The following is a 23,344-nucleotide window of genomic DNA, read 5'->3' as shown; positions in this document are numbered from 1 at the left end:
CAGGTGGGCAGATTCCTGGCACGGCGTGAACTGGGGTCGACCAGGCCTGGTGGCCTATTGCTTCCCGAAGACCAGCCTCAAACAGGAAGGGCTGGTAGGAAACCCCGGAAGAGATCCTGGGGTGAACTGGCTCCCTCTCAAGCTTGCCTTCCTCCAAAACTGAGTCTGGCCTGATTCCTCTAAGGAGCACGTCTTGCAGTCATCTCTTGCCCCTAACACACTGTGAAACTGGAGACCAGAAGGTGCATAATGACTTCAGGCTGGCTCTGGTCCACACCGATGGACCCTGCCTAGACCTATTTGGCTGAGCTGCCTCTCCAGGGAAGGGAGGAGAGGGTGAGTGGGGGTGTGGCATTTCCGGTGAGGAACTGCATGGGGGCAGGGCAGGGTTCTGGCGAGAACGAGGCCTATGGAGCCAGGCTTCATGCAGAAGCAGCGGGGACACTCCCACCAAGCCATGCTGGGCTCTGGTCATGAGTCCCTTGGAACACCTGGACAAGTCTGATAGGAAAGCGGGTGGCACCAGCTCTTCCTTCACCTGGAGGCAAGGAGACGCAAAGCAGGGCAGAAAGGGGCCTCGGAACTGGATCAGCTTAGAGCCTCTTATTGCTTATTTAGTCAGAAAAGCATAGCTGGACCCCATGGCAGACTTGGCCCAAGGGCTAATCCTTAGGATGGGGCTTGGGAGAGAGGCCCCTCCTGCAATATTAGGATAGAGGCCTAGGCCAGGGCCTCAGAATCAGAAGCTCCCACTTTCCTTCAGGAGGTGTCGCTCCCGGCCAGCCCTGGAGCCCTCTTCCCCTACCTGCATGAAGCAGGATCCCACAGGCACCAGGGAATGATGCCTGGGAAATGATCACATGGGCTTTGGGGACCCTGTTCTACTCATGTGACACCAAAGGGAAAGACAAAGCCTCACAACCTTGGGACAAGGAGGGGAGGTGGCATCACAATGCTAGAGAAGGATGCTAGGCGCTCAGAACGCCACGCTGCTGTTCCACCACCTGGTCCCGGCTAGCTCCTCACACTGCCCTAGTGTGTGGCCAGTCTGAAAAGGATAATGGGGGTAAGTCCTGAGTGGGCGGTGTTCTTGCACCTGAAGCAACTTACAAATGCTTTGTGACATCTGCCTCCAGGGAAAACAGAGAGGGGGATAGGAACCCCCTCCCGCCCGACGGAGGGAGGGGAGGCCATGGCTAAGGCAGTGATGCTGAAGTGGGGCTCCCTCTAGGGGATCCCTTGTGCTCCCAATTACAGCAGCACTTCCCCTTTTGTTTTCCATCCTGGGGAAACTTCCTTTGTGTGACTTATTTTTTAAAGCATTCACTATTAAGAAACTTTGAAAGCAAAGAGACACGCAAAGCGCAGGTGTGTGAAGAGCTCACTCACACCTGTTACCATTGGCAGGAGGCACGTGCGTTACGTTGGCAAACTAAACGGTGAGAACACCCAGCCCCTCAGCCCAGGAAACGCAGGAGTGCCTGAGACCCTGGAGAGAAAAAGCAACAGCCAGGAAGGACGAAGACACCTGGCCCTGGGGGAAGACACGAGAGAAAAGAGCCCTGCCCAAGAAACACGTGGGTGGGACCCAGAGCGCCCTTCCCAGGCTTGGGGACAAAGTCCCTGCGGCAGCACCAGCACAGAATGCCTGAAGAGCAGACTTCGGGACACATCCCGAGCCCAGCTGACCTACAAGCCAAGGGGACACACACACTCATGCCCTTGGGATTCTCCTCTTCCCTGCACCACCAGGGCCTCCCACGTTCACCTCAGGCCCAGGGCTGTAGCTCTGTCAGAAACAAAACAGCCCAACACTCCATATTTCGAAAGAGAATTTTAAAACAGAGTCAAAAGAACGGAAATCAGTTATCTGTCCTCTTCCAGGGCAGGGAGAAGACCTCCTTCCCCACAGGTTCAAGACTATGGCTAGGTGGTGAGGAAGGCAGGCCTGGCACCCAAGCCTTGGGGAGACACAGAAAGAGCCCGAGCCAGGCACTCGGCCAGAGGCTAGTGCAGCCCTTGGGCCACAGGACCTGATGGCCACTGGGGCTACCAGTTCTGGATACAAGCTTTCATCTCCCCAGAAGTGTCGTCTTTCTGTCTGCAGCAGTCGGCGAGAGAAAGGCTTCAGGAAGATGTGTGCCTGGGGCACCCGAAGGCAGCCTCTGACCCTACCTTTCTCCGTGGCATAAGCCTTACAATGCTGAGGAAAGGCCATAGGTTTGGCGACGGAGCTTTCAATGGTCTTCATCCCTATAGAGCTCGGTGGCTCTCAGGGTGACAGGAGAGGAGACAAACTAACTTGGGGAGAGTCTTGATCATTCACTTTCTCCCCCAACCTGAAACACTTATATCCCGGGACCACAGTTGAACGCAAGACACACTCATACACACACACACACACACAAATACACTTACTCACATCTCGGGAACCCAACTCAGGGAGCAGGCAGCTCTGGTATCGCTGGTCTGATATCTGCCCACTCAGCATCTAACCTGTCCTAAAGCTCTTTGCAATCACTTCTATTTCCAGGTCTCATTTGGTGAGATGCTCCAGATTCCGCTCTGTCAGGCTGATCATAAAGGCACAGTGTAGGAAAGTCCCCTACTGGGATGGCCATTGCTTGGCAGCAGGGAAGGCTAAGGGGCCCGCAGCTGCCCAAGGCTGGTGTAGACATCCTCTGCTGCGCTCAGCTCCTCAAAGATTGGGATCAGGTTCAGCAACTCAGTGTCTGCCATGTCATCAAACCAAGACTGCACAGGCACCTGGAGAGGGAAAAGGCAGCGTTAAGTCTCCCGACCGCCACTGCTTCCCTCCCTTGCCCCAGACCCCCGGAGGCTGGCTGGTCCACCTGGGGTGGTGCCCTCCTCTGGTAAAGCCCATGGTTCCACCACCATCCCCTTCTCCCTCCTCCTTCCAGGGCAGGGACTCTCCCAATCCCTGCAATATGGGTGTATCTGGACCACTCACTGCATTCTCTGGGTGGAAGATGTAAGAAGCAGGCGAGTTGTCCAGAATGAGGGTTTTCCTCAGGTCCCTTCCCAGGCGGCTGAGGTCCTTGACATAGCAGCCCTGGTGAAACACACAGGACTCACGGAACAGGCGGGCCCGGAACACCCCACACCTGTCCAGCAGATCCGTCACAGGGTCAGCATACTAAGAAGAGAGCAGAAGCTTTTTGTTTGGATGCAGTCCTGGTTTCCCCGTGGCATCCTGTGACCTGCAAGGAGCTGCCACACCTGCTCCCAGTTCTTTACTCCCCTCCTGCCCCCAGGTACCTTGGCTAAGCTGGCAGTGAAGAGAACACATTCAAAGAGTTCCCCCATTCGTCTCAGGAACTCATCCACGTAAGGCCTCTTGAGCACGTACACCTGAGGAAAAGCAGAAAGGCTTGTTGGAGGCATCCCTACGAGGGTGAAGCCTCACGGCATCGGTCACCATCACCACCTACACAAAGAGCAGTAAGTCGGTTCAGACCTTACTCTGTCTGGACTCCCACACCCCAGCCTCTGGGACCACCTGGCTGGAAGCCTTCTGCCCCGCAGACCAGGGCACGAGCGTCACCTCCTCACCAGGCTTCTGCCGGCTCAGTGGTCCCAACCTTGACCCAGCTCAGGAAGAAACAAAAACACCTAATGTCCCAGGAGCCATCTGTTTCCGGCGGCGAACCATCAGCTGCCTCCAGAAACAAGTAATCAAGAATAGGCCTCACAGATGGAAACAGCCTATCCTGGATTACTTGAATCCAGCCACAGCCTCTGTGGGAGTTTCCTGTCCTTGGCTCTGACAGGACAGTTAGTCCAGGACCCCATCAGGCAGGGTCGCAGATACTTCCTGAAACCTCATGCCCTCGCAGAGCTTCTCTGAAATGCACCAGGGGAAAGTGACTTTTTCCCCTCAGTGACCACAGATCTGACACCCTGCAGCATCTCGCTCTAGTGACGCCCCCATTTTGTGCTTGCCCCTGACAGCCACCCCTAACCCTGGTGTCCACCTTTCATAACCTTGCACATTATGGCCTAAAAGCTTCACTGGCCGCATGTCCCTCATGGGCCTGCTGTCTGTTGCTTCCCTGTCTCCATCCAGGTGTTCTCCTCTCAGCCAGCCTACACAGGGGCTACTGGAACCACTCCTTCAAAGTTCTTTTCATCCAGCTCACTCCCTGCTCAAGTGTATGTGCCTGCCATGACTCTCCCTCCTGGAGACGGCCTGGACTGGCCATCGACTCACCAGACCCCTCCCAGCTCTGCTGCAGGAACCCTCTGCTCCAGGTAGCCACAACCGGGCCTCCTTTCATTTACCATTTCTTTTTTTTGGCGGTACACAGGCCTCTCACTGTTGTGGCCTCTCCCGTTGCGGAGCACAGGCTCCGGATGCGCAGGCTCAGCGGCCATGGCTCACGGGCCCAGCCGCTCCGCGGCATGTGGGATCTTCCCGGACAGGGGCACGAACCCGGGTCCCCTGCATCGGCAGGCGGACTCTCAACCACTGCGCCACCAGGGAAGCCCTCATTTACCATTTCTTTAACCTTCAACAAGTCCCTCCCTCCTCCTGGCTATTCATCAAGCTTGGCATCGTCTCAACACTCTTTGCTGAAAACGCACCTTCTGCAGGTAGACACCTCACCCCCACCCCCCACTCATGTAAATGTCATCCCTTTTCCATTATTCACACCTCTCCTTGTTAGCCAGGAGTTCACAGTGTTTGAAGATACGCCTTTTTAAAAAATCTGTGGGTTCTGTATATTTCTCTATACCCTCAACTAGACTGTAAAGAGCTGCTGTGCAGAGTCCAGCACTGGGACTGGGAGAGCACCTCAGCTGGGAGGAGGGTGGTGGGGTGAAGAAAGCTTCTAATGGACACAGGATAGTGCTGACCACCCATGGAAGCCTCAAACCCCATCTCCCTACAAGTAACTCTTCTATCTGACTATCAACACCACAGGATCCTTAACCCTGGACTGAGCAGGTTGTGTAGGGCCAGAGCCTCACCTTATTTAGATTCAAGCGCTGTTTGATAGATGTGTACTGAGTATGTATTGTGGCAGAATCCAGTGTAGGGACCCCAAGGGGAGGGGAATTGGAGAAAGCTTTACAGAGGAGGAGATGCCTTTTCTGGGGAGAAAGAAATTCACCGGCTAGATGGAATGGGTGGGCAGGGGAGGAGAGAAAACAGCTAGTACTGACTTCCTTGTCTGTAACAGGCAGATACACCAACTCTTCAGCTTTAGAGAAAATGTATTAAGTCATATAACAGTGCTGGTCACATTCAGTAGGACCAGGGGAGATAAATAAATGATAGCTATTACTACTATTAAATAATTTAATTTTAAACAGCTTGGCTGCAAAGAGAAAAAAAGTGACAGCTAGAGGGGGATGAGGGGCTGCATTTTTTAAGATGCGAAAGCCTCGAATGTGAAAGGTTACCAATAAAAGCAGAGAGGCTAAAGTTACAGGAAAGGATCAACTGATGGAACACAAGCCCCGAGGAGCAGAAGACCCCGAGTTCCTGGGCTGGGCGTGGCCTGGCAGCAGCTCACCTGGTGAGTGGTCCCTTCGATCTCTACAGGCACTATGAAGTCAGCGTTGTTGATTGGCTGGAAGACAGAAGAGTTAATGAGTCAGCTAGTGGGAAGGGACAAGAGCCCAGCCACACCCCAGTCCCTGCCACAGCCAGTGCTCCACCCCCTGGGCGGGGTGGGGAGGGACAGATATCAGAGGCCCTAGGAAGCTCCTGCTGTCCCAACTAAGTGGCTCTCACCCAAGTACAGGCTGCGACACCCCTTCTGGTTTTCCCTACTTACCACCACCTGCAAATTCTACCTGAGCTCAGACAGTCTCTGGGCTTTCTTGAGTTAACAAACATCCTGATAAAATGGATAGGGGCATGGCCCAAGGCTGACTTAACCCCTCTTTTGTACCCCTGTACAGAGCCCTGGTGGCTGTGCTGCGACGGGGCTGGGGGGCAGCTGTAGCCTGTTGTCAGCAACTGCGGAGAGCAGGGGCTCCCACTCAACATCATTCTCTGGTGGGGCCTCCAGGTATCTGTGATGCGACTGTGGCCAAATGCCAGAGGCCGGCCCTCCTACTTCTGATCACTCTTCCATCATCAACTTTAGGCCACTTCACTGGCACCTGCAGTCAGGCTTCCAAGACAGCCCAGGACGAGTGTAAGAAGAGCTCCAGATGTCCAGTTACCTTAAAGGAGCTATGCACAAGGGTTTCATCCAAGTCAATGACCACGCAGATTCTTCCTTGATCTTCCTCTGTCACCTCCGGGAGCAGACAGGTCCCTGGAATCTAAAACCAGAGCCAGGCTACTGAATCTGCCACCAAGAAAGACTAATTTTCCCCAATAGAACTCTGGGAAGAGCTGGGCCCACTGAGGAGATGGAAGCCCCCTACTTCAACCCAAGAGAGGCGACACTTAAAGGCCAAGAGGTAGAGAAAGAAGAGACTGAGCTGGCTCCTTCCTTCAGCCTGGGACTGTGAAGTGATCCGGATACTGGAGCTGGAGGCCAGAGCTGGTGATGGATACCGGCTGTCCCCCGCACAATCTAATGCCTTGCACGTGGTGGGCCCTCAGCAAATATCTGGGACAAACAGCTTCCAAGGGCAGGGAGTTAGCCAGCCAGACACAGAGGAATGAGGGCTTCACTGCATGGGGCATGGGGTTAGAAGGTATCACTGGGTGTTGGGGCTTCTGAGGCCATACCCTGTGAGATTCACATACCTGATAAAACTGGTACTGGAGACACTGGAGCAGGTCCGACTACGGGAGAAAAGAAGGTGGTCAGTGCCAGCCCACTAATGCCTTTCCTGGTTGTCTAAAGCCCACTCAGGCCTGGAGGGGAATTTTCTCCCCAAGACCCCAGCCCCCTGGAAAGCTCTGACACGACAAAAGTGACTTTCCTTAAGAGCTGGGCAGGAAAGGGGCCAAAATCTTCTTTCCACACTCGGCCTGATGCAGGATGGAGAAGGAAGTGTCCCTGTTCTCAGCTGCCATTGCCTCTCCAAGGAACAGGGGACTCAAGCAGCTGACGCAGGGACACAGAGTCAGAGGCAGAATCAAAATCGGAACTCCTCACTGTGGAGGTCTGGCCTCTTGCTTAGTCCCGAAACCCAGGCTTCTCTTTGAGAACATGTGTTCTCTCCATCCTCCTTGGGGGCCTTGATTAGGGGGAGGTGCACTGAGCCCCTACAAAGCACAAGTAAGCCAATGTGAGCCCACACTGTGGGTCCTGAAACGTGAGGGGAGGTAGAGTGCAGAGAGCTCAGAAAGCCTCTTCCCGCCTTCGGCTAATAAGTAAAACGTTATAATGTAACAAGTAAGTGATCTTAATGGAAACCCTGAAGAAAAATTAAAATCCTAGCACTTAGAAAAACTTAATGTTGGCATTTCAGTGCATTTCCTTCAAGCTTGCTTTGGCAAGCAGTCTTTTTTCTTCATGACATATAATTTTGCATTCTGCTTTTTTTTTTTTTTTTTTTGGGGGGGTGGTACGCGGGCCTCTCACTGTTGTGGCCTTTCCTGTTGTGGAGCGCAGGCTCCGGACGCGCAGGCTCAGTGGCCACGGCTCACGGGCCCGACCGCTCCGCAGCATGTGGGATCGTCCCGGACCGGGGCACGAACCCGTGTCCCCTGCATTGGCAGGCAGACTCCCAACCACTGCGCCACCAGGGAAGCCCTGCATTCTGCTTTTTGACTTAATGTTGCAACTCAATACTCTTCCACATTGTTGTGAACTCTTAGTAAAAATTAATAGTTCGGTTAATACCGTCATGTTGTACTTCATTTAACCATTGTCCCCTTTTGGATAATGAGGTGATTTTTCACTGATGTACGTATCTTTAGCCTGGTTTTGAAAGAGAGGAAGGACAGCTAAACCTTGGTGTTTCAGAAAGAAGTACAAATGGCACTGCAGAAAGGAGGATTTCTGTCCCCCGCCTCTGAAATGCCAGACGTATCTTCTGGTAATTATAAGAATCAAAGACACCCACACATTTCCAAATGTCTCTCACAGGTACAGGTGATAGTGCTGGAAGGGGTTATCAAGAATGTGATAGAATTTCAATTCCTTGGTTCCCTGAAAGCCTAGTAACTTGGAAGGTATTTTTGCTTAGTTAAAAATAAAAAACAACAATCACAGGACTTACAACCAGAGAGATCTGAGTTCAAACCCTGATACTACCACTTATTAACCATTAACTACTCAGCGGCTACACACACCCTCTGAGTCTCAGTTTCCGTCTGTGAGGGGAATCCTGTGGCTCTCCTCGCAGGGCTGCTGTGGGTCACATGAGACAACCTACGCAAAGCACCCTGCACGGTTCCTGGAACCTGGAAGGATCTGGACCGCGGGGCCCCTCAGAAACCACAGGGACACCCAGATGGCCCACACCACAAATGGGAATCAACAGGAAGAAGATGGACCACTATGGGAAGGACAGAGGAAGGGCCTCCTCCGGGCCACAGATCTTCCAACTCAGGCAAGGCTGCCCTGTCTCCCTGCCGTGGTTGCGGGGACCCCCACTCACTCACAGCAGTCCCGTCCTTGCTGGCATCACACCACCCTGGATCCAGCTACCTTAGCAATGGTGTTGGCTTCCTCCTTGTATGCGGAGAGCTCAGTGGAGGAGCTTGACTGGCCAACATGCTGGGCGCGAAAACAGCAGAAAAGGGCCTTGAAGATGTTACGTCCACGAGGCTTCTTAGGAGAGGACTTGGAGACCAGGCCTAGAGTGGAGGGAACGACAGAGGCGTTAGCTACAGGGCGTCTGTCCACAAATACCCACCCCCATGCTATATCCCCTCTAGTTTATAAGCTCCACTGGGGCACAAGTCACGTGCTTGGCGAACAACCAAATACAGTCAATGGTGAAATGTACATGTTTATTCCAACATCTTCTCTGTAAACTAGAAACAGCAGGAATGCCCAGTCCCTGGTTTGGGAAGTGAACTGCAGAAAACTTGCTCTTCGTTCCGTGGGGGTGAAGGGGCACTGAGAGATGGGCCAGCTATAGAATCTACTTTGGTAGCAGCACACTGAGGGAACACTCCAAGGTAATTCACAAAAATCCTCCCTAACACCAGTTCCCAGAATACTACCCATTCTAGAGAAGGGAGTGAGCTAGACCGCTTCAAGTCGGTGCAGCTACAGCCCTGTTCTAGGTCAGCTTCCTTCAATCCGTTAGTTGGCAGCACTGAGCCCAGGCTAGAACAACAGACTAGAAAATAGAACAGCTTCAGCCCCAAGAAACTACAAGTTTCATTCACACCCTTGCGTCCATCCCACACTCCAGTCACTTTCCTTAACACTCCCTCCCCTCAAAGACCACAGGCATATCACTCTCTTGGGACACATACATCCAGCGCTGGGTTCTGCGTTGACGTCCCTGCTTCTCGGCTACAGCTGCTAAGTCCTGCCTTGACAGTTTGGGCTTTGGAAATACAAAGCCATTTTAATAGAAGGCTTGGCAAGGCAGCCCCAGAATGGCCAAGCTGATAGAAAAAGCTACAGGCATTTACAGGATCAACCAGAAATGGACTTCGGAAAGTCTTTTTCAGGTTCCTTTTATTATTATTATTTTTTAATTGGAGTATAACTGCTTTACAATGTTGTGTTAGTTTCTGCTGTACAGTGAAGTGAATCAGCTATATGTGTATATACACCTCCCTCTTGGACCGCCTTCCTCCCCTCCCCCCACCAAGCTCCTTTTATTTTACAGGAACTGTGCCGGCAACTGTTGAGGATGAGCAGGGAGCCAGGATGGGTACTGTGGCCAGGAGGTGGCGCCGCACAACCGCTGCCAGAATGGTCCTCAGCCACAGGTCTCCTCTCCGGGGGCCAGGGCGGGGGCCAGGCCTTGGGATGAAATCCACCCCACTCGGCTTTAAAGCACAGGGCAAACTCCTGTGCAGGGAAGTAAGTGCCAGAAATGTCTCTGCCTTTATGTAGGCGGGGGGGAGACAGAACGTGGCACTGAGGATAACCTTCCCCGTGCTGTTGGGTTTAAGAAGGGAAAGGGGGGGCAATGTGGTGAGCCCCCCACCCCAGCAAGGCCAAGCTCCCTGGCTCAGTCCTCAGAGTACATGCTGTACCTGCACGGAGGCGGCTCTGGCAGAAGAGGTGATGGGAGAGCCATTAAACACCCAGTTACTGGGCTGCCTGAGCCCCTGGAGAGGAGAGAAAACCAAACTGTTCCCTGGACCAAAGGTGAGGCCGCTGACCCTCAGTCAAAGGGCAGCCAGCACTGCCCCAGGACAACCGACTCAGCTGTGGCTCAACAGGAAGGCTGAGGGCTTCCTGCAGGTGCAGGCTGGGCACCCCAGTCCGTCTGGTCCAGTGCTCTCTCCTTTCCCTCCCTGGGTCAGACAGATCCCTTGACACTGGTATGACCATTAGAAACCTTTTAGAAAATGTTCAGGCTTCCCCAGCAATTAGCCTAAAAACCTGGATATCACTCTCAAGCTCCTGGCCCTGCTGGAAGAGTCAAGATTTCCAGGGACTGGGGATTTTGCCCTGAAGGAAAAAGTTGCGTTGGAGGCCTCGCCCAAGGCCCCTGAGTCCAGGAGACAAACTTGAGAGCAGAGCCCAGTACTTAAAGACAGCAAGATGAGAGGTTCCTCGGACCCTCTCCTACTCTGAATAATCTATCCAGAAATCGGAAGGAAAGGACAGCTTCTCCACCTGCCTGTACGGCCCACCCTCAATTCCGAGCCCAGGGACGCAAGCAGACGCTGACACAAAGCTCTAAGACCAAAGCTGAACCATCCCTTTTCCTTTGGTTTACGGTTTCTTCATGCAGAACCACAATCAGAGGCTTAACCCGGGCACTGAGCCTTTCTTAAAAGGCCACACAGCCCAAGCCTTTCCTGAAGAGAGGCCATCAAGAACGCACTCAGCATCTTAGTGACAGACGCTGTGAAGGCTGAGTAATCCTGAGAGGCAGGGGTTGAAAGGGGCAGCTGGCTGGGGCCGTGGAGAGGCCTCGCCGGTGCCCCCTGCGGGAGGCCCAACAGGCAGGAGCGCTCCAGCCTCAGACAGGGAGCTTGGGAGGGGGCAGGGGCGCTCCTCAACTGGTTCGGACTCTGCAGGGGATGAGGTCTTCTTAAAACACAATGCAGCCAGGCAGCCCCTGGGCCTCAGAGACCACAGATGCCTTGACCCTGGGGGCAGGCGCTCAGAGCAGAGCAAAGAGCTGTGGCGCCTGGGGAAGGGACCCCAGACCCACAACAGCAAGGTCAGCACCCCAGGTGTTCCTCACTACCCCCTCCCCCACTGGGGCCCCACTTCCCTCAGTCCTTCTCCAGGCTGTGTGTCCTCCTCACCTTTACAAACACTGCCACTGACAATCAGTGGCCATCAGGGCCTCTTCAGCCTCCCCCTAACATGGCTGCCTCCTGACGGGGCCTGCAGTGGCCTCAGCTGGGTACATTCACTGGCCTCTGGCTTCTGAGCAGCAGGTGCTCGTGACTCTGGCTGAGTGAATAACTCTGGGGCCTCTAGGGCCTTTGTTGCTTCTACAGAGCCAGGACCTGTGGAAGCCTTTGCTGGTCTGCAACCGCCCAGAAGAGTTAGAAACAGAAAGACTCCCTCCCTTACGAGGACAGGGAAGTGGGCTATGACGAGCTGGGCACCTGAGGCAAGCCACTCGGTCTTTCTGGGCCTTGATCATGTTTACTGAGCACCAGTGATGGGCCAGGCCTGTGTCAAGACACTTGACATCATTACTTCATTTAATCCTCACTACAAACCCATTTCTAAGCACTAATCCCCCATTTCACAGAAGGGAAACCAAAGCACAGAGAGCTTAAGTAACCTGCTTGAGGTTACACGGGTAGTAGGACAGCAGAGCCAGGATCTGAACCCAGATCTGCCTGAACCCAGAGGCAGGGCTCTTAACAACTACTCTGTAGGGTCCCCTACAGCTCAGGCATCGTGTACGATTACTCCTGCAACAGGTGGGAAGTGGCAGTGCACTCTTAAGATCTCTCAAGTGTGTGCCCTACTCCTCTCTAGGCTGGGCTGGTGAAGGATCACTTTGGGGTCCAGCCCCCCTCCTTTGCTGTCCTCTTGGGCAGTCCATGAAAGGTGTAAGGGGTGAAATAGTACAAGGCTCCCTTCACCGCCACCCCGGCCCTGCACCTGCTCCGACTGGCAGATACCTCTGGGAGATCAAGAGGACAATGTGGGTGCGGGGGGAGGAACGTGAACCAGGAGATTTGGTCCAAGAGCCACTTTGTTGAGGGGGTTTAAGGATGAGGGGATACACCCAGAGAGGGATCTGAGACTCGTATCAAAGAGCCTTTCAAAGGACTCCTTTCAACCAGCGCTCAGCACTGTGTCCCTGACAGCCAGGTGCAGGTCACCCCCACCCCTCCGTGTGTGACAGGAAGGGGCAGTGGCCCCTCCCGGGAGACGAACACTGGCACAAGAGGGTTTACAGGCCGGTGAGGATTTCATTGCACAGGTTTCCCCAGTGAGGGAGGGCAGGATTCCAGTGGGTACCACAAAGCTCCATTACTGATGTGCATCTGTTCTCCCGGCTCCGAACATCTGGTTTGGGGCTGAATGTCGGAAAGGACCAGCACAGACCTAACGGGGGGAGCTCTGGCTCAAGAAGCAAGTGCGCAGGTTGCTGAGAACAGGGAAGCCAAGCCACCCCTTCATCTCACTGCTGTGAGGCTTCCTATGGAGGCAGGATGTGAAGAGAAGTGGGGATGTGGGAGGTATTCCCCCTCCCCCTCCCCCCAGGATCACCTGGGCTGGGGTCCAGGCTCTGCCAGTTACTACTCAGCCACACAGCCTCTTTGCGCCTTAGTTTCCTCATCCGTTAACTGGGATAACAGCAAGACCACTCTGACTGAACACAGTAACGCACTGTGCAGACTAAACTTAAATGCCGTGCTCATTTTCACATTATCTAAGGGGAGATGACCACTCCTTGGCAACACTGTGGCCACCCACCCAGCATGTGGTTGAAGCTCAAGAACAGAAGATGAGAAAGGTGCCAGAGGAACTCTGATCGTGAGCAGGTTTCAGAAAGTCAAAACCACCCCTATACCTTCTCCCAAATTCACCACAAAACTTGTTTTCCAGTTGCAAACTCCTTGGCTGGTCTCTGCAAGTAACAGGAAAGCAGGTGAGGTTGTTCCACTTGAGACAAAGAATGCCCTCTCCCCTTGTGTCCACCATCACTGGCCCCCAAGAGGCACCAGGTGGGGATACTATTTGCCTCTGACTCTCAAGGAGCCTGTGCGCATACATGTATGCGTGTACACACACATGCGCGCACACACAGATGAAGACTGGCTTTGCCTGGACAACACTATTTTTAATCTTCTTCTGAAGGTCAGGTTGAGATATCACTGTTGCCAACAACACAGCTTTGTGTCCCAGCAAAGGAACTCCTCACACATCCGCCTGGGATTCGGCAGAAGGCAAGCTCTCAGGCTGTCGGATTTTAACAAGCCCATTCATGTAGAAGGATGCTTTCTTGGTTCATCTCTCAGAGTACTTCTTTCTCCACCATCTCTCATTCCCCCCACAGCAAAGGATTTAGTCTGGCTATCACTATAAAATGGCCTCCCGGAGGGGCCTCCCTCCCCTTAGCTTTTGGAGGAAGGAGAGTATTTGGAGCATTTCTGGCCTTTCTTGGCCAGCTGCCTGGGCCTTGCAGCCAAGATGCATGTGATTGGGGCTCCCCGTGGAGAGGAGTCCTCCCAGGTCCTCAGCAAGCGGCATCTGTGCCTTGGCTAAGGACAGGCCCTAAAGCGCCAGGTGGACAGAAGGACTCTTGGACCATCAGGTGAGTCAGCAGGGGAACAAGAAGGTGAGAGATGCCTAGACATCCCCCACACAGGAAAGACTGGAAGCCAGACGCAGGGTGTACCAGTTTCCACAGTGCGCAACTGCTGACACTGCTCTCTTCAGGTGACAACGCAGGGGGGCCTCACCCAGCTCGGCACCAGTTCCTGAAGTTCCAGAAAGCAGCTGTGAAGTTGACATCATGGACTTTTTTTTTTTTTTTTTTTTTTGCGGTACGTGGGCCTCTCACTGTTGTGGCCTCTCCCGTTGCGGAGCACAGGCTCTGGACGCGCAGGCTCAGCGGCCATGGCTCACGGGCCCAGCCGCTCCGCGGCATGTGGGATCTTCCCGGACCAGGACACGAACCCGTGTCCTCCGCATTGGCAGGCGGACTCTCAACCACTGCGCCACCAGGGAAGCCCAGCATGGACTTTTAAAAAGTAGTTTTAGCCATGTTGTTTGGCTCACACCAGCATGTTCTACACTAGCACCCTCCCTGCGACCAGCAGCCAGGACGTCCTACCTACGCAGACGTCCCCATTAGTTCCCCTTCCCTGGACAGGACAGCTCCCTGCCTCTACCTGTCTTCTAAGAGAGGAGGGCTTCTTTCAGTCCTGGGTCCTTAATGCCACTTGTGGGGTGAGGGTGGGGGACCCGGTCACTCACTGCCTAGCCTGCCTTTTCCCTGCCCCTCCAGCAGTCGTCACTGATCTCAACATAGGGCCTCAACTTCAGGACCTTCCCTCAAGAAGCACTAAGTTTTGGAAGCACGGGATCCCTAGCAACTTCTAAAACAGGATCAAGATACTCTGTCAGTTTCCAAATCAGCCTTTAAAAGAGTTATTGGCAGAACACCCGCCTGGGCAGCTGTAACATATTTTAGAAACATGCTGGGGCTGGGGGTGGGTTCCCAGAAGCAGCAACAGGCCCTGGACCAGAGCAGTTTCCTCACGGATACGTCAGCAGCAGGCTCAGCCCCCAGCCCCACACCAGAGTGCTCTTGGTGGATGTCAGGAAGTGATCTGAAGTGATCTGCTCACAGCAGCAGCAGGGATAGACCTGAGATGCCATCCAGGAAAACCCAAAGGGCTGGACCCTGCCCTTGTTTTACTGTATGCAATGCCTGCTAGAGCAGAGATGTCATTGTGGGGGACTGGAAGCCATACTTGCCCGCCTTGAGCCTCCCGCTCCTCCTAAGGAGGTGCGGAGCAAGGCCCTGTGGGAGGCCGGGAGGCTAAAAGAAACCTGCCAGCAGGACACAAACACCCTCTTAGTGGCTGTTTCAGCCCCTGACTTGGTTCTCTGCCCGATTCCTGAAATGCTTGGGTCTGGTGGAAGACCTGAAGAATCTAGTGCCTCTTTCCTCTCCAGCTAAGAAGCCTGCTTTAGGTGACATATGCATGAGAGTGAGATGGAGGAAGAAGAACGAAAGCTCAGGACAAAGCAAGGGACCCTCAACCGTCTCTCCTCTGACCAGTGAACAACAGAGTGGTTACATAGGTGCCATGGACTTAGGCTTAAATCCTGGCTCTGCCACATATAAGGTGTGTGGCCTTGGGCCTCAGTTTCTTCATCTGTAAAATGGAAAGACTAACATTACCTATATTACATAGAGCTGTGAGAATTACAATGCGGTCTGGGTGTGTCCTGACCCTAGTAAAACGCTCAGTAAATCTCAGCTGCTAGTCATTCAGTACAAAGCACTTTCATACCTTTATCTCACTCAGTCTCAATCTCAAAATGTTCACAGTGAAAGAGAGCACAGAGATTTCTTCTCATTCCAGAGGTCACAGAGGAGTAGTGGCAGGGTCAATCCTGGGAAATGGCCTTTTCCAGGACTCCACAAAAACCAATCCCAGTCACACACACACTCTCTCTCTCTCTCTCTCTCTCTCTCTCTCTCTCTCTCTCACACACACACACACACACACACACACACACACACACACACGCGCGCGCTCGTTGAGGGTGGCCAACCGGTTCCTTCCGTCCTTCCTCTCATGGCTGGCCCCTGCAGAAGGAATGGAAGCAGCCTGCCAGGGAGTCTGTCCCACCTACAGGGTCACTCACCTACTCCTCCCACACCCCAGCTGCATCTGGGACCAGCCCACCAGTATAGGTGTGTCCGCTGAGAGAGCGCTGAGCTGGAGTCAGGAAGCCTGGCTCTTGCCCCACTTCAGCCGCTCAAGCAGCCTTGTGGTCTCACCTAAGGCACCACCACCCTGGGTTGTTTCCTCGCAGGCCGATCAGAAAAGGTCTACACTGCATGGTGTCTTACAAGGTGGCTTCAGATCCCCTGAAAGCTTGAACAGGCACTCTAAAAAGTGGAATGCGCAACGCGAATGAGAGGCAGTGCGGGTCAGCGTTAGGTTTGACTCTGAGCCAGTCCTAGCTGACACGAACCAGCCACGTTCCTGTGGACAAGGTGCTTGGGGTTTCTCAGCGGAGGTTTTCCTCACTTGTCAAGTGGGGATCATTCCTATCTCACAACGTCATTGTGAGGCTCAAGTGAGACACTATCAATAGATATAAAAGGCTAGGGCAGTGCCTGCCCCACAGTGAGTGCTCTATAAATATCACGTGATCATTACTGGTAAGTGGGGATCACGACTCTGTCCATTCACACTCAGAAAACTTTTGGACTCCCCTTTAGGAGCCGCAGGATCTTTAACAAACAGGAAAACTGGATCCCTCCAGGGACTCTTCCTGCTCAGGGCTAAACAGGCAGCTGGGGCCGCTGCTGCGCTCACCTGGCTCTTCTCCAGGGACACCTGTCAGAATCACAGGGAGCATTTGGAACACACGGATGCCCGGCCCACCTGCTCATGCTCTGATTCAGTTAAGACCCAGGTGGGGTCTGTATTTTTAGTAAGTGTCACAGGAGTTTCTGATGTGTGTCCCTGGCTGGGAGCCAATGTCTAAAGGTTGCCAGTGGTCCCTGACTAACCCCTGCAAGACTGGAGGGTGATTCAGCCAGAGTCCCCGTGGCCCCTTTCCCCACCACATCTCACTGGCTCAATGTCTCTGCAGGTCTCAGGGGACTTGCACCCCAGAGCCTGATTTTCCTTTCTAGGGGCACTCGCTCTAATCCGTCACAAGGCAAAACACCCAAGCCTCCTGTCTCTTCCTGCAGGTCCCTGTTCCTGGGAAGGAGGAGCCCTAGCCCCATTCTGCCATGGAGGCAGAAGAGCTGGGACCCACGTCCTGGGAAGGCACTTCCACACACCAGCGGTATGTGCTCTGAGCCTTCCCATGAATCTGCTTGGCTCTCATTGGGGTTGGGGCCACATTTGTTCCCTGAGAACTGTGTGGGTGGGAAAGAGCAAATTCTACAGGATGCGAAAACTATTCATATGTCAAGAGAGAAAAAGAAGGTAGTGAATAAAGAGAGAATAAGAGCAAAGCCTGATTTGGGGTGGGGGGCAGGGTGGGAGGGGAGGACGGCGCACCTGGGAAAAGAAAGGAAATGCCCGCAGGTCCACTGAGAGATCGGGTTTAAGGCTATAACCCTTAGAACAGCTGACGAATATAAAACAGGACATCCTTGCACCTCCTGCCCAGAAGGCCATGTGCTCGCTGGAGTACCCATTCTGTAATAACAGACCTGGTGCAGGCACACTCAGACCTGAAGGGCTGGGCACTCTGCCAGACAAAGAAACTCTGTTCTATTTGGCCTCTGGTCCAGAGAGGCTTCAAGTTCTAAGTCAACTTCTCCACTTTGATTTCTACTAGTTCCTTCATAAGATTTGCACGTTAATAAGCTCATCTGCATCCCAGTTGGGAACTATTCCTCCATTTCAGAAGAGGGAGGGAATCATGACAGAGCCACACCCAACCCGGTGTCAGCAGGACAAGTGAGTTAATTCTGTGCTTCCCGAGCTGGCTGGCCTGAGACAGGGTGAAAAGCAATTTAATGCTGAGTTTGTGCTTTCTCAAGGTTATACCCCAAAACCACAGCAGCAAAGACATAGCTTAAGAACATCTATTTCTCTTCAAAATCCCAGCTTCTCTTTCTTTCCTTGTTACTAGCATTCCTTAAAGAAATCTGAATCTCACTGGGTTCTTTAACTCTCAAAACAAATGCAGACGGTAAGAGAACGCAGCACACAGTTGTCTCAAGTCTTCATTACATCCACTTCTGAGGGGCCGAGCAACTGCTCACAAGGTTTAGACTTCAGAGACTCTTCATAGGAGGTGCGTGGCTCCCCGGCCTCCTCCCATCCCAGATGCCCAGGCGCCAGGCAGGATGGCAAAAGCCCCAAGGCACATGCTACTCACATAAAATCCCATCCTATGTAACAGGGGCACAAAGAAGGGGTCTGTGCAGCAAGGCTGTTTGTCAGTCTCAAAGGGTGATTCTTCCAGAAGGCCCAAGCCCTCACATTAGTGTCCCCTCTGACCCCCGGCCACCTGTCTTTAACAATAAAACCCACATGACCGTGTGCTGTTTGCACTATGTCCTTGGGGGAATGGAGGAGAACCGGAGTGGTGGTCTAGCTGTCTAAAAAGGAAGGACATTAACATCTATCAATTATCTGCTAAGTACAAGGCATTGGAGAAGGGTAGAGACCGATACTCCTATTTTATAGATAAGTCACCCAGCACAGTAAAGTGATTCGTCAAGTCTCACTGCAAATAGGGATTTGCATCCAGGCCTGAGGCAACCAATTTTGCTCCTGGAGCAATTCTTCTGAACACTTCTAACTGCTGCCCCTGCCCCCCAATCCCCTCTTCACCCTGAGAGACAAACTTCCCAAGATGGTAATAAAAGATAATAACCCAACTTACCCAAAAGCTAGGAGGAAGAAAGTTGAGGAGAAGGGGAAGAGATATATACTTACATATAAATACGTATTGTCTTTCTCTTGCTTAGTTATGAACACATGTATTAATTTTCCACAGAAAGGCTGGGAGCATCAACTCACCTTGGCTAGAAATGTGACTTCTATCGTATTTACCGTTTTAACAAAGTCCGTGTTCATGAGGGATTTGGAAGGTCCCACCGAGAGCATGAAACGGGACCTCTCTTCCACCCAGTTTCTTTAAGACCCCTATAGTTGGGAAGGAGGAGACAGGATTCAGGGACACTACCACCCCTTGCCGTGTCTCAAGGGGTTTTCACAGCACTTCCTGAGTCCTGGTCCGTTGCAAGCTCTGCAAGTTAAACTCAGCAGCAGAACTGCGAACTCCCAGTCCCGGGATGGTGGGCATTTACAAACGTTGCTGAGTTAGCAGGGCTCCCTTGGGTTGCTTCGGGAGAGAGCAAACACAAGCTTAAGTCACCACACAAGCCCCTACCTCACTCCAAGATGGGGGAACAACTCCAAAGGAGACAGAGGAGCGAGACTCAGCAGCCACAGAGGCCAAGGCTGAGGCTGCGCAGGGAGGGGAGAGGCTCCAGTGGGGCGGGAGGAGCCAGCTGCGCACACACACCCTGGATGCTCACAGAACAAGCTAAGGAGGAAAGCCCCAGGGAGGCTGAGACTTGGTCTAAACTTTTCAAGGTAAGGGCCTAGCTACAACCACAGCGAAAGGTGTTTAAGCTTTTACATGAGAGAGAGAGGCAGAATTTCTCCCTTATGGGGAGAAAGCAAGAGTTAGAAAAACCTGCCACCTGCCTAATTCTTAGGGGTGCTCAGTTACCAGAACCTGTTGTTCAGTTCTACATGTGAAAAGACAACTCAAGGCATCATCATCCCCTCCCTGAAAGGAAGGGGCTCAGGCCTCACAAAACAAAACAGGTCCCAACTCCCCCAGAGGGGCTGTGGGTCACTCAAGCTCTGGAGGAACTTGCCTCCGCCCTCTCATTTCACACGGGGAGGTTATAAGGTGGGCCCACTTCCCTGGTTTCTCCCCATCTAGCCTCGAAGCCCGAGGCACAATCTCCCAGCAATGGGGCGACACCCTCGTATGGGGCTGCAATAAATGGCCATTTTCTGGCCACACTGATATTAACTTTTCTCTTTTACTTTGGTATCGTACACACCCCTATCCTTGCTGTACCAGGAAGCCATTTCACCCTTCTGTTTGGGAAGATGATCCAATTTGGGTCCTTTTATCATCAATGCTTTCAGCAACTTTGTTTGTTCTGCTTCCCCTACTATAATTACTTTTGAATCATCAACACACCCAGCCAGCCTTAAAGCTCCCAGAACAAAATGCTAAAAAAGAAGAAAAAAAAAACCTGCAATGGCAAACAACTGCACTAAAAAACCGCCCATGCTAGGAGCAATTTGTATTTTTCTAGAAATTTACTGATTAATAAACTGCCTCAGTACTCCTTCCCCTTTTTCCAAAGGGAGGCAGAGCCTAGAAATGGGACACTGTGGGGAGGGGAGAGGGCACGGAACTCCAAAGGAGCTAAATAAAACATCTGCTCCCCACCCCTACTTTTATTTTATTTTATTTTATTTTTTTAAAGATGCAGGGTTTGTTTGTAAGTGATGAGGGATTCAGAAAGTTGGTTTGCTGGTTGCTGGATGCCCAAGCAGCCTAGGAAGAAAGTATGTCTTCTCTGGAATGCAGTCAAATTACACAGGGGGGAAAGAGAACCCCAAGCTGTCCGCTTGAGAATTCAGATTCCTCCAGGGATAAGTCTGAAGGACAAACCACACAAAAAACGAAAAACATAACTCTAAGAAAAATCCAACCAACATCAGCAGCTGAACACTGTCAAGAAGCCAGCTGCTTGCCTTCTACTGTCATCTATTCTGTTCCCTACCACTTGCCCTGGTGGATGAAACTTCCAACTCTGATTTGTAAGCTGTCCCTTCAGAAGTCCAGCTTTCCCTCATTCCTGGTGTGGTCCCCTCACTGGGAAGGCACCCTCCTGAGCCCCACCAGGAGGAGAGGACCAGAGTAGGGAAGCTCAGGACTCTTCTTTCCCTTCTCATCAACACTGCCCCCTCTGGAATCCTTCCACATCCACATTTCTTCCTTTCTGGCTAGCACTTGGAGTCCCTTCCTGAGATGAGGTTAGGAAGAGAGCGGGAAGAGTCCGAAGTTAAGTTATAAACACAGAAAGCCTCCCTTCTTCAGCCCTCAGCACAGCTGAGCAGGCAGTAGAGGGGTGAAGTTGTAGCCTGGTTAGTGATGCAGTCAGGAGAGCATCGGGTCAGGGTCTTTTGCGGGGGTTGGGATCTGAGCAGGCAAGGCTTATTGAAAGTAGGGCCAGCGATGCAGGAAACACACACTACACCCTGCCGCCCCCTCCCCCCCCACTGCACCGGGGAATTAGGGAATGGCTGAAACCACCAGGCCAGCCCGTTTGCCCCTAGGCAAGTTGGGGGAGCTCCTTGGGACCGGGAACCCCTGAAATAAATGATCTGCTGACTAATGTTGCCAAATACGGGGATGTGGGGCTATACCCAGGCTCCACAGCTGGGCCCCCCCCGCAGGCTCTAGGCCTCAATATGTTCAAGTGCAGCACTGGCCCTTCTTGCCCTCTTCTGGGGGCGTTGAGGGGACGGGCAGGGACGCTCCGAATTTGGGCCCAAGAGCGTGATCTCCCCAGCCTCAGGCCAGGTGGCCCCAGTCTGGGAAGTTCTCCAGAAAAAAAACGCTAGTCCTTACTCCCCGCGGAAATTCTGTCCACTATTTTAGACACATTCCTCAAGGCCCCGAAGAAGAACGTTCGGGAGGGGAAAAGAGTTTCGGGGCCTCCACCGTGACCAAACTCAGAGATTCCACCCTCAGGCCTCAACCTTTCCCCCGCCCCCAGGAGAGGCCTCGGCCTCATCACCCTCCGGTCCCCAAATCCGCCCCCGAGAGGGCCCGCGACCCCCCTCGTGTCTCCACCCGACCCGCAGGAAGGCGGGGGCCGCGAGCCGCTGCCCACGAAGAACTCGCACTTTTTCGCGGCGCGATTCAGAAACACGCCGGGTCTGATGCCATCCGGCGAATTATATAACCAGGGACACCAATCTCGGGCTAAACAAACGCGGCTGTGTGTGTGCGGCGGCGGCCCCGGGGAAGCGCACCGGGGCAGGGAGGGGCTCCGGCCGGGCCTCGGGGTCGCGCTTGTTTGCTCAGCGAAAGAGGCAGGAGGCGTCCGGGCCAGAGTCCCGCGCGCCGAGGTCCCAGGCCGAGCGCAGGGCCGCGCGCGGACCAAGTCCGGTCAGCCAGAGCTCGGCCCCTCCCCCACCGCGGCTGCCCCCGCCTCCGGGCGGTGAACTTGGTCCCAAGTCCCGCCGGACGCCGTCACCGACCACTGCCTGAGCAACCTCGGGCTTGGGGGCGGGAGGGGTGGGGGCTGGGAAGTGCTGGACTCCAGTCCCGGCTCCATTCTAGCTCGGGATCGTCCGGGACCCCCTCGTTCCCCTCCCCTCCCCACCTCTCTCCCCGCGGTCCTGGGGCAGCCGCGCGCTCTGGTGCGGGAAAGTGACGACCCCACCCCCCAACTCTGGAGAGGATGGGCGCGAGTGGACTCGCGCTACGAGCGCTTACCCCTCTGTCTCTCTGCCCGGGGGGAGGGAGTGCAGGACAGAGTGACAGCTGCGCGGATGACGCCCCTCCCCCTCGGGCGCTGGGAGCCCGGGGCCCCGCGCAACCCTCCCCGGGGCCTGGGTGCGCACCAGGTCGCAGAGGTGGATGGAGTAGGGGGTCGGGTGGGAATCCCCCACTCTGAGCCCCGGGAGATCTGGGGCCGAGACTCGGGTTCTGGGCTGTACTAGCCCCCTCCCCGCCCCGGGGGCGACGCAAAGTTTTGGGAAGTTGCTGCCCCTACCTTGCTTGGTGAGCACCAGGGCGTCTTCCCTCCGCGCCTGGGTGATGATGGAGCCGTGTTCCATCTAACAATCCCGCGGGCCCGGGCTGGCTGGGCGGGAGGACGCGCGGGCGCACAGGCTGGGCTGGGCTGGGCTGGGGGGCCTGGGCGGGGGCCCGCTCCGGCTCCGGCTGCCGAGACTCGGACTCCCACTGCTGTTCACATCCCTGCTCTTGTTCCTCCCCTGGGCCGGGAAGGGAGGCGGCCTGTACGGAGAGCGGGAGGCCCGGGCAACGGCTCCCCCGGTTGCCCCCGGCCCCGATCCCCCGGCAGCAGCTCCGGGCTCCTCAGTTTGGGTCCAACATGGAGAATCCGGAGCGAAAACAAGAGGAGGAAATGGGACACGGGGCGGTTTCCAGGCTCCCCCCTCCCCTCCGTACTCCAGATAAACAACCCGCGGCTGCAGCGCCCACCCCCGCGCGCCTCCAGGATCTCAACCCGGCCTCTCTACAGCCCGCTGGCGCCTCCCGCTCCGAAGCACCGTCATAGGCCCCGGGATCCTCCACCTGTGAGCGGCCCGGGTTGCGGAACATCCGGAGCTTTGCAATTTTGTTACGGAAAAAGCGAATCCCCGAGGGGGGTGGGGTAGCGGGCGGGCAGGCTGGCAGGGGAGACTTGAAACCGCTCCGGCGTTCCGATTGGCCCCCTCCGAGAAAAGGGGCGTGACCCCTCCTTACTATGCGGTGCGAGGACCCAACAACATTCCAGACGCTACGGCCACGCCCCCGGGCCACTCCCCCCCTCACCGGGCTGCGGCCTCCCAGCCTCC

At 54.3% G+C, this 23,344-nt stretch overlaps 2 protein-coding genes across 3 annotated transcripts in view; one reads left to right on the top strand and one right to left on the bottom strand.

The window, feature by feature from the left end:
* TSFM (Ts translation elongation factor, mitochondrial) overlaps positions 1–7,493 on the top strand; it is a 37,299-nt gene extending 29,806 nt beyond the window's left edge. Inside the window, exons 6-7 of one of the 2 annotated variants that reach the window (XM_060306396.2) lie at positions 4,088–4,272; positions 6,042–7,482. In XM_060306396.2, coding sequence (XP_060162379.1) covers positions 4,088–4,272; positions 6,042–6,095 — 239 coding nt within the window. In that variant the 3' untranslated portion in view covers positions 6,096–7,482. Of the gene's footprint in view, positions 1–4,087 lie in introns of both variants that reach the window. The other variant, XM_060306395.2, reaches the window with a different exon arrangement.
* On the bottom strand, positions 275–23,170 carry CTDSP2 (CTD small phosphatase 2). Its single transcript, XM_030866465.3, has 8 exons — positions 22,537–23,170; positions 8,589–8,737; positions 6,734–6,772; positions 6,199–6,300; positions 5,541–5,597; positions 3,280–3,372; positions 2,972–3,157; positions 275–2,766 (listed from the first exon to the last, which is right to left on the bottom strand). Exons 1-8 carry the CDS (start codon positions 22,598–22,600, stop codon positions 2,641–2,643), a joined length of 816 nt encoding a protein of 271 aa, XP_030722325.1. The 5' UTR covers positions 22,601–23,170; the 3' UTR covers positions 275–2,640.
* Between the last annotated feature and the right edge of the window lie 174 nt (positions 23,171–23,344).

Source organism: Globicephala melas, chromosome 10 (assembly GCF_963455315.2).
Source record: "Globicephala melas chromosome 10, mGloMel1.2, whole genome shotgun sequence".
In the NCBI taxonomy this organism is placed as follows: domain Eukaryota; kingdom Metazoa; phylum Chordata; class Mammalia; order Artiodactyla; family Delphinidae; genus Globicephala; species Globicephala melas.
The sequence above is the reverse complement of the archived record's forward strand: the minus strand, read 5'-3'. Positions and strand labels throughout refer to the sequence as shown.

Coding starts and splice junctions, on each gene's coding strand:
- CTDSP2 (XM_030866465.3), bottom strand. CDS start 22,600: ATGGAACACGGCTCCATCATCACCCAGGCGCGGAGGGAAGACGCCCTG. Junction 8,738..22,536: donor CCTGGTGCTCACCAAGCAAG/GTAGGGGCAGCA, acceptor CCTCCACTCTAG/GCCTGGTCTCCAAGTCCTCT. Junction 5,598..6,198: donor TTGTGCATAGCTCCTTTAAG/GTAACTGGACAT, acceptor TCTGTCTTCCAG/CCAATCAACAACGCTGACTT.